Source organism: Nicotiana tabacum, chromosome 9 (genome assembly GCF_000715075.1).
Source record: "Nicotiana tabacum cultivar K326 chromosome 9, ASM71507v2, whole genome shotgun sequence".
Taxonomy (NCBI): Eukaryota; Viridiplantae; Streptophyta; class Magnoliopsida; order Solanales; family Solanaceae; genus Nicotiana; species Nicotiana tabacum.
The window spans coordinates 6,232,565-6,248,280 of NC_134088.1; the positions used below are offsets into that span (position 1 = coordinate 6,232,565).

The following is a 15,716-nucleotide window of genomic DNA, read 5'->3' on the forward strand; positions in this document are numbered from 1 at the left end:
AACAAGAACATAAAACCAACTGAAGAAATAATCAAAAATGATAAACAACAAACAAGAAAAGAATCAAACATATACTGATTTCAAATCTGAGAATATCAAACAAAATACGGACACAAATGAAACTTAAACCAACTAACCGGAAATGAACAACGACGAACTCGAACGGAAACAAATCTGCCCCATTTCCAGCTTCTTCTTTTTTTGTAATTTATTACTTCTAAGAATTAAGTCGAGTTGATCAGTTCTCACCTGACCATCATGACTTTGACGAACTCCTCATAGTTGATCTGGCCATCACCATCCACATCAGCTTCACTAATCATCTCATAAACTTCTTCATCAGTAAGCTTCTCGCCTAGGTTTGTCATGACATGGCGCAGCTCAGCTGCAGAAATAAATCCGTTCTGATCCTTGTCGAACACTCTGAAAGCTTCCTTGAGCTCCTCCTCAGAATCAGTGTCTTTCATCTTGCGAGCCATCAGGTTAAGGAACTTCGAGAAATCAATGGTTCCATTTCCATCAGCATCTACTTCATTGATCATGTCTTGAAGCTCAACCTTAGTTGGATTTTGTCCCAACGACCGCATCACTGTCCCAAGCTCCTTAGTGGTGATGCAACCATCTCCATCCTTATCGAAAAGGCTGAAAGCTTCTTTGAATTCAGAGATCTGATCATCTGTGAGCTGATCTGCCATTTCTTCTTCTTTTAGGATTTCAAAGGGAAGTTTGCAAAGTGGAAAATGAGAGAAAAATGGGACAAAGATGATTGAGAAGAAAAATGAATAAGTGCGTGTGTGTGTGTTGAGGTGAAGCAGCAGCAGTGGCTGCTGGAGCTCGACGGGAGGGCAGCAACAATGGTGGTTTGGGTGGTGTTCATGGCTGGACAATGGTTAACGCTTCTGCATGGTGGACGATCTCGACGATGAGATGGAGCCGCTGCTGGTGGACGATGAGGCAGTGTGACTGGTTGATGCAGCAGCGCTGGAGGGGTCGTTTGGAGGGTGGTCGCCGGAGGTGAGGTGAATCAGATGCAGAAGGGAAGCCATGGGAGTCGGTTGGTTTCGAGAGGGACATGGTCGTGGGCTGCTGGACGTGGAGGAGCTAGCTGCTCTGACGAAGACGAAGGCGAAGCAGAAAAAAGGCAGCCATAGGAGCTTGAGGTGGAGGACATTGATGAAGAAGATGAAGGAGCAACAGGTGAAGCTTGGGGGTCGACACAGCTCGTCAATGACGGACAGGGGGGTCGACTGGTTTTTGGACTGGTTTGTTTGGACGAAGAAGATGAAGAGAGGGGGGGTCGTATGGTTAGATGGGGGTGTGTTTAGGGTTTTTTAGGTAACAAAACAAAAAATGAGAGCAAGAGTGAGGGGGGCTCGTGTGGTCAGATGGGGGGGGGGCGGTTGGGCTTGGGTCAAGGGTTTTGGGTTGGGTAGAGGTGTTTTGGGCCTAGGTTTAAAATTGAAGAAGAGGCCCAATTCCGATTTTCTTTATATTTTTTGCTCTCTTTTCTTTTAATTTCTAATTAATAAAACTAAAATTCTAAATTAAGTTATAAACTAAATTAACTTATCAAAAATACTAATTAATTCCTAGCAACAATTATCATACATAATTAAACATCAATTAAAACAAAATTGCACAATTTGACATTGAATGCTAAAAATGCAAACGATGCATATTTTTGTAATTTTCATCCTTGTAAAACAAACTTAATTACTTCTAATTTTAGAATTATATCCTAAATGCAACTGCGGCATATTTTGTATTTTTTATTAATTTACAAATAAACATGCATGGAAAAATACAAATAATTATCCAAAAATCCTCAAAATTGCACACAAATGGAAAATTGTTTAATTTTTAAGTTTTGGGAGTAATTCTCATATAGGGCAAAAATCACGTGCTTACAGCTGCCCCTCTTTGTCCGAAAACACGAAGAGTTTTTCGTGCAAAGATAAAGTGAGCGATTTTTGCCCATCCGAGTACTCCGTGTGAAGCATTTTTTGAACAAGATTTAACCGAACCTTTGCTTCAAAGGTTTCCTACATATCCCTGGCTAAAAGGGAATCAGGTTAATGTAGTTCGGGAAGTTTTGGTAGCTGGAACTACCATGGGACTGCAATGTTACTGTTGTTGCATGTTGTTATTACTGCTTGCCGACCTCCTTATTACACCATGCTGAAAGAAAACAAGAAAGCTAGACTAGACCATAGTCTATAAATTACAAAATCTTATCTTGATCATGCTCTTGTGTCTCTTGTTGCTTTGATGTCTTGGCGACTCCTCTGGCATTTCTTTACTTCTGATTTGTCTTGTATTCTCCCTTGACTGCCGATCTTGAACTTCTTATGTCCTTCTCGGGAGCAGGAGAAAGATTCATCGGACTAAGATTTGATATCTTAGGAGAAAATTTCATCGGACTAAAATTTCTATCTTAGGAGAAAAATTCATCGGACTAAGATTTCTATCTTAGGAGAAAAATTCATCGGACTAAGATTTGATCGGGAGGGAAATCCATCAGACTAGGACTTTTTATCCTAAGAGGAAAATATAAAGATCAAAGATTTGAGAAACTTACCTTTGTAACTTGTGCTGCTTTGTTCCTGTTTCAACTCTCAAACAAAGAAAAATTTATCAGTTTTAAAATGGTGGCCGATTTGTGGCCTTGCTAGGGATGACTTCCTCCTTTAAAAGCTGGTGTTGTCTTCCCACGAGCCTGATAGGGATAATGATGTTGGGGAATTACTTACTTGCTTACTGGGGATAATACCACTGGGGAGTCTCCTTTCTTCCCCTCCTTCAATTTTTTTTTATTTTCTCTCAACACTGTTGGGGATAAAAATGTTATCTTCTTGGGATAACGTTGTTGAGGATAACGCTTCTGGGGAATTTTATCCCTTTAAATCGATGCTTCATTCTTCTGGAAGTTGCTGGGGATGATAATGGCTTTTGCTTTTTCTAAACACCAGTTTCATCTCTTTGTTCTGTCCGCTGGGGATACAACTCTTTTTATTAAAACTCGTTATTTTCTTTCTTTCAACACTACTGGGGATAACACCGGTTCAAAACCCACTTCCCTTAAGACTGGTATTATCTTTCTTCCTCCCCATATGGATACATGACTTCCAGAAAATTTTCAAAATGAAAAGAAAATTTTCTGCCCCAGTTTGATAATCTTTTTTATGGCATGCATTTCCACCATCAATGTCATTTCCTTTAAGATTCGACTGTGGTGGTTGGTTGTGATACTCCTACTGGGGATGGCTTTTCCCTCTCTCCTTCCCTGCTCTGCATTCCAAAAAACTTGCTGGGGATGATATTATTTGCTGGGGATGATCCCTTTCTGCTGGAGATATCCCTCTTCTTTTGTGGCATAGCTCGGTAACTGGCATTTCCCCGACCTTTTAGTCTCATATGAATTTCCCAAATCATGCTCATTTCTCTCCGTGTTGTTCTTTCTTGATTTGTCCATGGGCCTTGGCCTTGAGGTTTATAACCTTTGATTTCGGCGAGGATATCCCTCTTGACACGCGTCAATCCTTTTGTCAATTCCCTCTTGCTGGGGATATCTTTCTTGACACTGGCCTCGCGCGTGTTCCTTACTGACTATATCACTTGGATGTACTAGTTAGATCTCGTCTTGCATAATTGGAAAGCTGATGGTAGATTTTGAAGTCATTTCTCATTTGTTATGACCAAACAGACTCTACTGGGGAATTTTTTTCTATGAAAGGAGAAAGATAAAAAGGAACAGAATAAAAGACAAAGGAAAGAGATGACTCTCTAATGAGGAAACTATAAAATAAAAACCTATCAAATGCGGATACCAACTCTAATGGTCATGACATGCACATATGGCCTGTCCTCCGTCGTTAATCACCTTTCATAACCTTCGTCTGGTGATTTCCATCTGATTCTCATTCTTTATTCGACTCGTAGTGCCTGAAGGGTTTTCACTGTCAAGCCTCTCTCATTTTGGTTTTTCTCTCAGCTTTCATCGCCTTATGGTGCCCGTGAAGATTTTCACCGATAAGACTCTCTCATGTGTATTACTTTCCAGCTGTGGATTGGGGTGTTACCGCTAGACTCTCTCATATTTCTTTTCTGCTGGGATCAGAGTCTTTTCTGCTGGAGATCAGAGTGTTCACCGGTAAGACTCTCTTATTTGTCTAACTTGTCATTTTTTGAAGACTGATTAGAAGGTCTTTTTTTGGACTATAATGTAGGATTTTGGATAGGGCTAGAAAGAAAGGGTATTAGCGGCTCAAAAACGAATCAATTTTGGTTCAAAATTTACAACCTTCGGAACCAGATTTCTTTACATCAAACACAACTTCTACCCCAGTTTATTGCTTGGGGATTTTTATTTTTGTTATACTATGTTACACTATGCACACTATGCACACTATGACCGAGCCGTGAGGCGCCTACGTATCCTCTTTGAGGAATCAGGTCAAACGTAGTTCCCAATTCCTTTGTTTTCTTCTGACTTTCTTTTGTTTTTGTTATCATTTTTTTTCTCTTTTGTTGTTGTTTTTGTTGCTTTCTTTTCTTTTTTTTTTCTTTTTCTTTTTTTTCTTCCACGTTTGTGTTTCTAACCTTTTCTACTGATTCCGAACGAGGGGTATGAAAGAAAATAAATAAGGCTCAAAAGGGGTAACGAAGGATAAAGTGTTTAGGTAGCAGAACAAAATGCCTTCGTCATTCCAATCTTCAAAACATGCCAAGTGCAAACAACACAATTAAACAAAGATTTGTAGCCTTTTCTGATGGTGCTGGACTTGACAATTATATTCACACATTTGCTTTTTCATTTGTCATCTTTAAAGCACCGTTGGGCAACACTCTCACTCTCATTATCATGAACGACCCTCATGTCAATTTGGCGACTTGCCTTTAACGGTTTTCTTTATGTTTTACTTGCCCCAGTTCCACATGACTCGAGCTCCGAATAATCTCAAACCGTCCTTATTTCCTTTAAATGTTCCGATCACCTCTCCATGGTGTATGATTAACTTTTAAGATTAAGCCCAAACTGTGTGCACATGTCATGTCACTAGAATCGGCGCTGAACAAGGACAAAACAAAAGGATAAAAGAACTAAACAAAGAAGATGACTGGAAATAATAAAAGATCGGATTTTGCATTAGACTAACGGTGAAATGGTTTGAATCAAAACAAACAAAAACAAACCAGAATAAAATCCTGAAACAACCTGGACAAAACTAAACAAACCGCTATGACAAAATGGAAAGATAAGAAAGTTTCACACAAGACAATATCCGGATTACAACCCTAAGAATAATTCGGACAACGAAAATGACAACAAAATAAGCCACCAAAAGCTTCTCTCTTTCTAACCAAGGAACGGAGCGTCCTCCCACTTATCAAAATTGGCATTTTAGCCACTGCGCTTCGCATCAATATTGCCAAGACCATTACCAACTTCAATATCATCAACCTTAGTCAATAAGTTCCCAATAGGATTCGAGTGCTCCCTGTCATCAGGCATCTTCCCCACAAAGTGTTCATCATGATGTGCAGGTAAAGGATTCTACGCGATATTCTGGGTGTCACTATCTTGGATCACAATAAGATTTTCCTGGATCATCCTTTCTATTCCTCTTTTCAAATCCCGACAACTTTCAACATTGTGCCCCTGGGCATTGGAATGGTATTCACACCTTTAGAAGGGTCAAAGCTTCTTGCACGTGGGTCCACATGATTTGGAGGAATAGATGCAATCATGTCATGATGCTTTAACCTCTCAAACAAGCTTTCATAGGACTCTCCTATTGGTGTAAGATTATCTTTCAACCTTCGTTCCCCTTTATACCTCTGGCTTAGATGTGGGTTATAGGGCACCTGAAAGTTATGTGGAGGCTTCTGGAGATTTTGTGATGCTCGTGCTCGCCTTCTGGGGTGTTTTGGTGGCTGGGCAACATACTGAGGTGGAACAACAGAGTGTTGTGGGTTATGAGGTGGATAATAATGCACAGGGGATTCATGGAAAACTTGAGGAGGCTGCTCATACCTTCGAGATGTTCTCCTGGGACCTCTTCTTGACCCTGATGTCATCATGATTTCTTCAATCTTCTTATTTGTGTCGCTAAAATTATCAGACTCAACCCGGACAATGTGAGTTGCGGCTTTAAAAACTACTTGACTTATAATTTTGCCTGTCTTAAGACCATTCTCTATCATTTCTCCCATTTTGATTGCTTCCGAGAAGGATTTGCCGACTGCGGACATCATGTTTTGAAAGTAATCTGGATCTTGCGCTTGAAGGAAGACAGTTATTAGCTCGTGGTCATCCATGGGTGGCTTAACTCGAGCTGCTTGCTCTCTCCATTTAATGGCATATTCCCTAAAACTTTCACTTGGTTTCTTCTTCAGGTTTGAAAGGGAAATGCGGTCTGGGGCAATGTCGATGCTGTATTGGAACTGTTTGACAAAGGCCTGTGCCATGTCATCCCAGACATACTAGCGAGACGTGTCTTGATCCATAAACCATTCGGAGGCTACTCCCGTAAGGCTTTCCACAAAATAAGCCATCAACAATTCTTCATTTCTTCCCGCACCTCTCAGTTGATTGCAATACCTTTTTAGGTGGGCTATGGGATCTCCATGTCCATCGTACTTTTCAAATTTGGGAGTCTTGAAACCAGGCGGCAAGTGGACATCAGAGAACATACATAGATCTTTGAAGGCAACACTCTTTTGACCTGCCGACCCTTGCATGTTTGTTAACCATTGTTCTAAGCTTTTCACTCTTTGGGTCATTTCTTCCTGTACCATCTTTCGGGCAGGCTTCTCAATCTTTGCAGGAAGATCAAACGAGTACGAGTGGTACTCAGGAGAGTGGTACTGCTCTTGTTGTGTCGCAAATTGTGACTCATGACGAGGCTGTCCTTGACCACTGGCCCATGCTTGACACACTTTGGTCATTTGCTGTTTCAGTATTCTATTTTTCTCCGGCACAGCAGACTCTTGTTGAACCCTCTGACCCTGAGTCTCTTGAGCACTTGTAACAACTTCGATGTCAATTATCATTTTCCTTGGATCTTGTGTTTCCATCTTACCACAAACCGACCACCTCAACTTTCTTCACAATGCAAAACAAAACATGTTAGAATGGACTCAGTCGGTCCTTATTACTAACAACATCTTTTTCCTTTTTTTTCCGATTTTTCTTTTTCTTTTTTTTCTTTATTTGTTTTTTTTATGTGGTCGAATCTTATGGAGATTGCCTACGTATCATGACTCGCATGAATCAGACCTTGCGTAGTTCGGACCAAAAAAGATAAACAACAATAAAATATTTTATTATTTTTTTTTTGAATTTTCAATTTTCATAATAAAACAAACATGATTACAATGGTTTAAAAGCTGACCATACTAACAGATTTTGACGAAAAGACGAACTACAGACTTGAAAATCAAAACATACCACACCTTAATCAAAAGAATTACAAACTCAAAAACAAATGGCCAGATTCCTTTCCCTATTTGCTAATTTTAACCAAATGGTTGTTTTTACAAACGTGGCCCCTTCCTAATTTCACATGAATTTTGAGGCCGTGGAGGATTATTTTATGACACTACAAACTGGTCCGTTTTTTTACGAAAATATCCTTTCGACAACTGAAAGATACTCTAAAGCTATTTCGGCAAGAACGGTTTAATACATCTCCGAAGCTGGGATGACTTATTTTGACTAAAAATTTAAGCGGTATTTGCTTGACCACTGACTCCTTTTTTTTTCAAATTAAAATTAAAAGGCCAGGTTTTGCAAAGACGGCCTTTTAGCACCTTGGCGGCGAAGATTTTAAGGCTGTGTGGGTCAATTGGCCAAAATCTAAAACAAATGACCCAAAGGTGGATGTTTATGCAAAGTCAGCCTTTCGGCGCCTCTTTCGGGAACATTCGGCTATTTTTGACAAAAACAGCATCACCCGGCTTATTTATGACTTTTTTTTTCAAAATAGAAGACCCAATATTGCAGACACGGCCTTTCAGCGTCTCGGGGACGAAGATTTTTAAGGCTGTGTGGGTCAACTGGACCAAATCTAAAAAAATGACCCAAAGGTGGCTGTTTATGCAAAGTCAGCCTTCCGGCCTCCCTTTCGGGAACATTCGGCTATGTTTTGACAAAATAGCGTCACCCGACTTCTTTATGATGAAATTAAAATTTGACATATTTTTTGGCCATTTTAGCAAAAGGGGAGGTTGGACCCGATGAGGGTTGCCTACGTATCTCACATCCTGTGAGAATCAAACCGGCGTAGTTCGGGCCGATCAGGAATAAAGGAAATAAACTAACTTCTTTTTCCGAATAAAATACTTACAAAGAAGAGAGAAAATATTTTTGGATTTTAATTTGTTTTTTTTTTATTATTTTTTGAAAAGAAACGACGACTAAAGAAATATTTTTTTTTGAATTTTAACTTCTTTTCCTTCTTCTTTTTTTTTGGAAATTTCGAAAAATATTCTAAAGAAAAAGGAAATATTTTGGACTATTAGTCTGAATTTATGAAAGAAATACTACAAAAGAAAAGAAAAATATTTTTGAATCTTGAATTTTCTTTTGAATTTTTTAAACAAATATTTTTGGATTTTGAGAGCGATTAAAAGGAAATATTTTTGTATTATATATATTGTTTTTAAAAAAATTGAGGTCTAAAAGAAAGACTTTCTAAAGAAGCAAGTAATGGAAAATATTTTTTGGAAGTAATGAAAATATTTTTGGTTCTTTTTTTTTTTGAATATGGTGGGCCGGAACCGAAGAGGTTTGCCTACGTATCTCACATCCGGTGAGAATCAGACCCGCGTAGTTCGGGCAACATAAACTAAACTTGTAAACAAGACTCCTTTCTTTTGTTTTTCAAATAAATCAAACTAAAAAAGACAATTTTTTTTCATTTTTCAGGGTTTTGACACTACTTAGACATTGGTTTTATTTTTCTCCACTGCTATTTTTCTTTTTTTTCAATAAGTATTTTCAGAAACCGGTCAACATGCAAGTTTGCAGCAAATAAATGTGCAAAACAAACAGGATGCAGCAGGATGGTCTTTTTTCATTTCAGGTTGCTTGTCCTAGACGGACTCAACCCCTGTGTTGAGACCCCTAAGTCAAATGCAACATGATGCAAATAAGCGTTCCTACTAGGGATCCGACATGAGGTTTTGTTATACTAGGTTTATCCTGGGTATATGTTCTAGACTGTGTACCCGAGTGGACAACTCGAGTCGAGGAGGGGGCTACGTACCGGGAACCAAAAGGCCATCCGGCTTAGTAACTTGTCCGACCTCTTTCTTATTTCGGGTATTGACACTAACAGAATAGGGAGTCTCGACCAGCAAGCACATCCCCGGAGGTAAGAAGAGAGGGGTTTCGGCACAGTTTATATACAGTTCAGATAATATCAAAGCGGTAAAAAGCGGCATTTAGCACATTAGGCTCAAACATGCAATAAAATCAGATAATAAATAAAGCCAATTATAACAATTATTCTAAGCTCGAATTCTTGAACCCTGAACCAGAAGTTTTGGGTTTTATCCCCAGCAGAGTCGTCAGAGCTGTCGCACCTCCTTTTTCGCCCGCGCCGCCTCAAAGGGGCGCGGAAGGGAGTTTTTTCCAATTAAAGGACAATCGAAACGAGATTTACTATTTAAGAATCAGAGTCGCCACTTAGGAGATTTATGGTGTCCCAAGTCATCGGTTTTAATCCCGAATCGATGAAAATATTGACTCTGTTTAACAGTCTGCGCGCCAGAAATCCGGATAAGGAATTCTGTTAACCCAGGAGAAGGTGTTAGGCATTCCCGAGTTCCGTGGTTCTAGCACGGTCGCTCAACTATCATATTCGGCTTGATTATCTGATATCATACATGTTGAACATATGTGCGAATTTTAACTTTTAACCGCTTTTATCATTATTATTATTTTTATCGAGAATTGCAACATCGTGAAAATATATCTCGAACCACGTCACAGTCAATGTACCTGTGGTCGTCGACACACTTCGACTCCATTGAGATTTGGATTTGGGTCACATAAATGTGCACCCGAGTTTAGGAAAATAACATTATTAAATATGCGCCTAATGACTAACGCGTTGTTATTATTTTGGGTAGGGCCGTGGAATTTGCTAAATGGCCCGTCCCGGAATCTAAGTATTTTAAAACAAATAATTATTGAGGGCCCCACGATTTTGTATTTATTTTGGCGAAGCACGCCTCATTTATTTTAAGGATATCCTAAAGTGACTACATTTCTATTAAATTCGTCTCTAAAATAAAAGAGAAAAAATCCTAATTAATTACATGCTTTTTTAAAAAAGCGTAACATATTAAATGCTAGATTAAGACAAATGTTAACGGAAAGGAATATTACTAAAATTGAAATTATAAATAAAATACGGAATCGACAAATAATATATTCAAAAGAAACTAATTATCCTATAACTAAATTAAACTCGCATTGTTAGATGACTTGAACCGTTGGAATTAATTATTTACAACTATTTGAAACTAGAATCAATCTTAATTACTAATGCATATTCGAAAGTTTATTAAATTTAAACATTAACTCGTCTTGTTTGAACTCAAATCATGTCATAATTCCTAATTCGCGAAATTAATATAAATTCATGCTTTAACTAAATTTAGCTACATGTTCATGATTAACCTAATGTTGACAATATTAAAACCTTCATAGCTAGTGAACTTAATCAGTTTTGCCAAGCCGATTCACTAAAGACCAACTTATGTTATTTTCCTCTTATTCCAATTATTAAACAGTTTGACAGTAATGAGCATGCTTAAATATATACTGCCTAATAATCAAGTTAAAGCAAAGTATTATTTAATACATCACTACAAGATGCCTAGTTATGCAAAGCGACAGAAATTTACAGAATAATAATACATGAGATAGCCTAAACACAATTAGTAAAAGAAACAAAGAAAAAGCTAAATTAAAACTTCAAAGTTCCATTCTTCATATGTATTCATGCTTTCACATTTCAGCTTACAATATGCCAAAGTTACAGTTGTGTACCTGGTATTGCCAATACAAAAAAAAAAGGTCAGCAAAGTAGTAATGTAACATAGCAACAGCCCGCAACCAGTAACAAACAGCAACGAGAAACCAGTGACAAATTTTAAAATCAAACAAAATCCAGCAATAACCAGTGAAGTAGTAGCAAATAACCAGCCAAACACAAGAACAAATCAGATGAAAATCTAGAAACACCAACAACAATCAACGGGCAGAAACAAAGTGAATCTTTTTTAGATTGAAAGACCAGTTAATGTTTAACCCTTAAATTCTGACCCCTCTGTATATCCAGTGTATGCAGCATGTATATCGGGTGTATACTACTCTCTCTTTCGAATTTCCTTCCAAATTTTTCCTCAATATTCAGCCAATTTTTTCTTATTTTTCTTCTTCTCTCTCGAATTCCCCTTTCCAATTCAGAAAACCTCCCCCCATTTATTTACAAACTTAAAGCATTTTAAACTAAAATCCCACTATCTTCTACCCATCCCCCTTTAACTTCCCACTACCTAATGTTTTGTCTCCCACTATATTAAACAATGTATTAATTCCCACTAACACATATCTTTCCCTTATTTAAATCACTTATTGCCCCACTACCGCATATTTTGTCCCCCACTATATTAAACAATGTATTAATTCCCCACCATTATGTCTTGTCCCCCACTACGTATTATTTTAATATTATTTAATTCTTAGTGGACAGAGCACTCATTAATTATTTTTAAGACTCCTTTAAAATCCCGAAAATGCCCTTGAAAATACTGCAATTTACCATTCTACCCCCATCAGCTGTAACCAATTCACCTAATCAATCTAACCAAAATACAGCAGCTATAACCAATTTCTAATCAAATTTCGTCAACAAATTTAAGCTAGAAACTCAATATTTTTGACTGAACAATATTTTTAACAACAAACATACTCTCAGATTCAATAACAGTAACAAATTGAACGGAAACAAATCTGCCCTGTTTCCAGCTTCTTCTTCTTTTGTAATTTTTTACTTCTAAGAATTAAGTCGAGTTGATCAGTTCTCACCTGGCCATCATGACTTTGACGAACTCCTCATAGTTGATCTGGCCATCACCATCCACATCAGCTTCACGAATCATCTCATCAACTTCTTCATCAGTAAGCTTCTCGCCTAGGTTTGTCATGACATGGTGCAGCTCAGCTGCAGAAATAAATCTGTTCTGATCCTTGTCGAACACACTGAAAGCTTCCTTGAGCTCCTCCTTAGAATCAGTGTCTTTCATCTTGCGAGCCATCAGGTTAAGGAACTCCGGGAAATCAATGGTTCCATTTCCATCAGCATCTACTTCATTGATCATGTCTTGAAGCTCAACCTCAGTTGGATTTTGTCCCAACGACCGCATCACTGTCCTAAGCTCCTTAGTGGTGATGCAACCATCTCCATCTTTATCGAAAAGGCTGAAAGCTTCTTTGAATTCAGAGATCTAATCATCTATGTGCTGATCTGCCATTTCTTCTTCTTTTAGGATTTCAAAGGGAAGTTTGCAAAGTGGAAAATGAGAGAAAAATGGGACAAAGATGATTGAGAAGAAAAATGAATAAGTGCGTGTGTGTGTGTTGAGGTGAAACAGCAGCAGTGGCTACTGGAGCTCGACGGGAGGGCAGCAGCAATGGTGGTTTGGGTGGTGTTCATGGCCGGACAATGGTTAACGCTGCTGCATGGTGGACGACCTCGACGATGAGATGGAGCCGCTGCTGGTGGATGATGAGGCAGCGTGACTGGTTGACGCAGCAGCGCTGGAGGGGTCGTTTGGAGGGTGGTCGCCGGAGGTGAGGTGAAGTAGATGCAGAAGGGAAGCCATGGGAGTCGGTTGGTTTCGAGAGGGACATGGTCGTGGGCTGTTGGACGTGGAGGAGCTGGCTGCACCGACGAAGACGAAGGCGAAGCAGAAAAAAGGCAGCCATGGGAGCTTGAGGTGGAGGACGTTGATGAAGAAGATGAAGGAGCAACAGGTGAAGCTTGGGGGTCGACACAGCTCGTCAATGACGGACAGGGGGGTCGACTGGTTTTTGGACTGGTTTGTTTGGACGAAGAAGATGAAGAGAGGGGGGGTCGTATGGTTAGATGGGGGTGTGTTTAGGGGGTTTTTAGGTAACAAAACAAAAAATGAGAGAAATAGTGAGGGGGGGCTCGTGTGGTCGGATGGGGGGCGGTTGGGCTTGGGTCAAGGGTTTTGGGTTGGGTAGAGGTGTTTTGGGCCTAGGTTCAAAATTGAAGAAGAGGCCCAATTCCGATTTTCTTTATATATTTTGCTCTCTTTTCTTTTACTTTCTAATTAATAAAACTAAAATTATAAATTAAGTTATAAACTAAATTAACTTATCAAAAATACTAATTAATTCCTAACAATAATTATCATACATAATTAAACATCAATTAAAACAAAATTGTACAATTTGACATTGAATGCTAAAAATGCAAACGATGCATATTTTTGTAATTTTCATCCTTGTAAAACAAACTTAATTACTTCTAATTGTAGAATTATATCCTAAATGTAAATGCGGCATATTTTTGTATTTTTTATTAATTTACAAATAAACATGCATGGACAAATACAAATAATTATCCAAAAATCCTCAAAATTGCACACAAAAGGAAAATTGTTTTATTTTGAATTTTTGGGAGTAATTCTCATATAGGGCAAAAATCACGTGCTTATTCCCTCGCAAGCAGGACTGAAGCGCCTAAATCTTCACACGAGGTGCAGGGAGTAAAGTGAGTACTCCAGCTCAGTGAGTAATTGTAGTAAATGAAGACTAGGCGATAAGAAATCACGTAAAGGCACATCAACATGCTATAAAGAAGCAATTTAAAGCTAGTAAAAGCAATGACACAGTGAAAACATATAAAGTCACCTTAGTTAAATTTAAGCTTCTTTAACATACCTTTTTAACAGTTAAGCAAGTAAATGACATGCAGCTAGAAAAGATAAACATATAAAGAACCGCCCCTCGGGCATAATACCAACCGAATCAGCCCCTCGGGCAACACATGGAATAACACCAGCCCCTCGGGTTATATCTCATATCACAATGGGTACCCGCGCCCACTAGGGGTGTGCAGACTCCGGGAGGGGCCTCTTACGGCCCAAGCACAATATCAAGCCATTTCGTGGCATAATCAATAGGCTATCAGCCTCACATCAAGCCACTTCGTGGCGTACAACTCAGGCTCTCGGCCTCATAATCATAAATCAGTGTATTCTCACAACACAGGCCCTCGGCCTTACTCAGTCAGAATCTCATAAGCCACTCGGACAACAGTAAAACATGATGCTTAGCCCAATTTATCATTTAAAATATCATTTAATGTATTAAAACAGAGTAAACATGGTTGAGTTATGAAAACAGTAGAATATAGCATGACTGAGTACAAGTATAAAGTCAAAACAGTAAGGAAATATCAGTAAAAATCCCCTAAGGGTCCAAATAGTTAGCACGAGGCCCACATATTGCATTCCGCCCAAAACATGATGATAGCAAATGCTTTTTAATCAAATACATAGTAAAACAGTCATTCGGGGCGGAGTAAGTCACGATCCCCAACAGTGCACGACCCCACGCTCATCATCTAGCGTGTGTGTCACCTCAATATAGCACAACGATGTGTAATCCGGGGTTTCATACCCTCAGGACAACATTTAAAATCATTACTCACCTCAATCTGGTCCAAACTCTAGCCCGCGATGCCTTTTCCCCTTGAATCGGCCTTAACTCGCGTCGAATCTATCCAAAATTAGAATCACAACGTCAAAATATGCTAAGGGAACGAAGCCCATGCAAAAGTAATCATTTTACAACATAAATTCCGAAATTAACCAAAACCCGACCCTGGGCCCACGTCTCGGAATTCGATAAAATTTGCATCAATAGATTCCTTATCTCCCCGCAAGTTCATGCATATCAAAAGTCCCAAAATCCGACCACAAATGGCCCCTCAAATCCTCAAGTCTAGGTCTCCACTACCAAGCCCTAGTTTCCCCCAATTTCCAAATTATTTTCCATAATTATAGCTCTAATCTATGAAATAATACCATAGAAACGCATTTTAGGTTCAACAATCTTACCTCCAGACGTTATCCCTTGAATCCCTCTTCAAAATCTTCCAAAAAGCTCCAAAACCGACTTAGAAATGGTGGAATAACCCAAAAATTCGCGTAGGAAATATTTTATACCTTCTGGTCCAGGCTTTTCGCACATGCAGACCATATCTCGTTCCTGCGAAATCGTTTCTGCGGTCCGAGCATCGCTTCTATGGTCGCTACTTAAAATTCTAGGCGCCGCATCTGCGAAGAAATTCCCGCACCTGCGCTACTTAAAATGCATGAACACTGCTGGGGCATTGGTCAGCCCAAAAGACATTACCAAGAAATCATAATTACCATATCGGGTCCTGAAAGCCGTCTTAAGATTATCCGAGTCCCTGATCTTCAACTGGTGATGACCTGAACGAAGATCAATCTTGGAGAACACTCTCTCTCCCTGAAACTGGTCGAATAAATCATCAATGTGAGGCAAAGGATACTTGTTCTTAATTGTTACTTTGTTCAACTGCCTATAATCAATGCACATCCTCATTGTGCCATCCTTCTTCTTCACAAATAGAACCGGCGCA

The 15,716-nt window shown here is 39.1% G+C and overlaps 2 protein-coding genes across 2 annotated transcripts; both read right to left on the reverse strand.

Moving 5' to 3' along the window:
• Positions 1-245: 245 nt before the first annotated feature.
• On the reverse strand, positions 246-790 carry LOC107824434 (calmodulin-2-like). Its single transcript, XM_016651195.2, has one exon. It carries the CDS (start codon positions 693-695, stop codon positions 246-248), a length of 450 nt encoding a protein of 149 aa, XP_016506681.2. The 5' UTR covers positions 696-790.
• An 11,288-nt stretch (positions 791-12,078) lies between these two features.
• Positions 12,079-12,642, reverse strand: LOC107829417 (calmodulin-like). Its single transcript, XM_075221410.1, has one exon. It carries the CDS (start codon positions 12,439-12,441, stop codon positions 12,100-12,102), a length of 342 nt encoding a protein of 113 aa, XP_075077511.1. The 5' UTR covers positions 12,442-12,642; the 3' UTR covers positions 12,079-12,099.
• Positions 12,643-15,716: the final 3,074 nt, after the last annotated feature.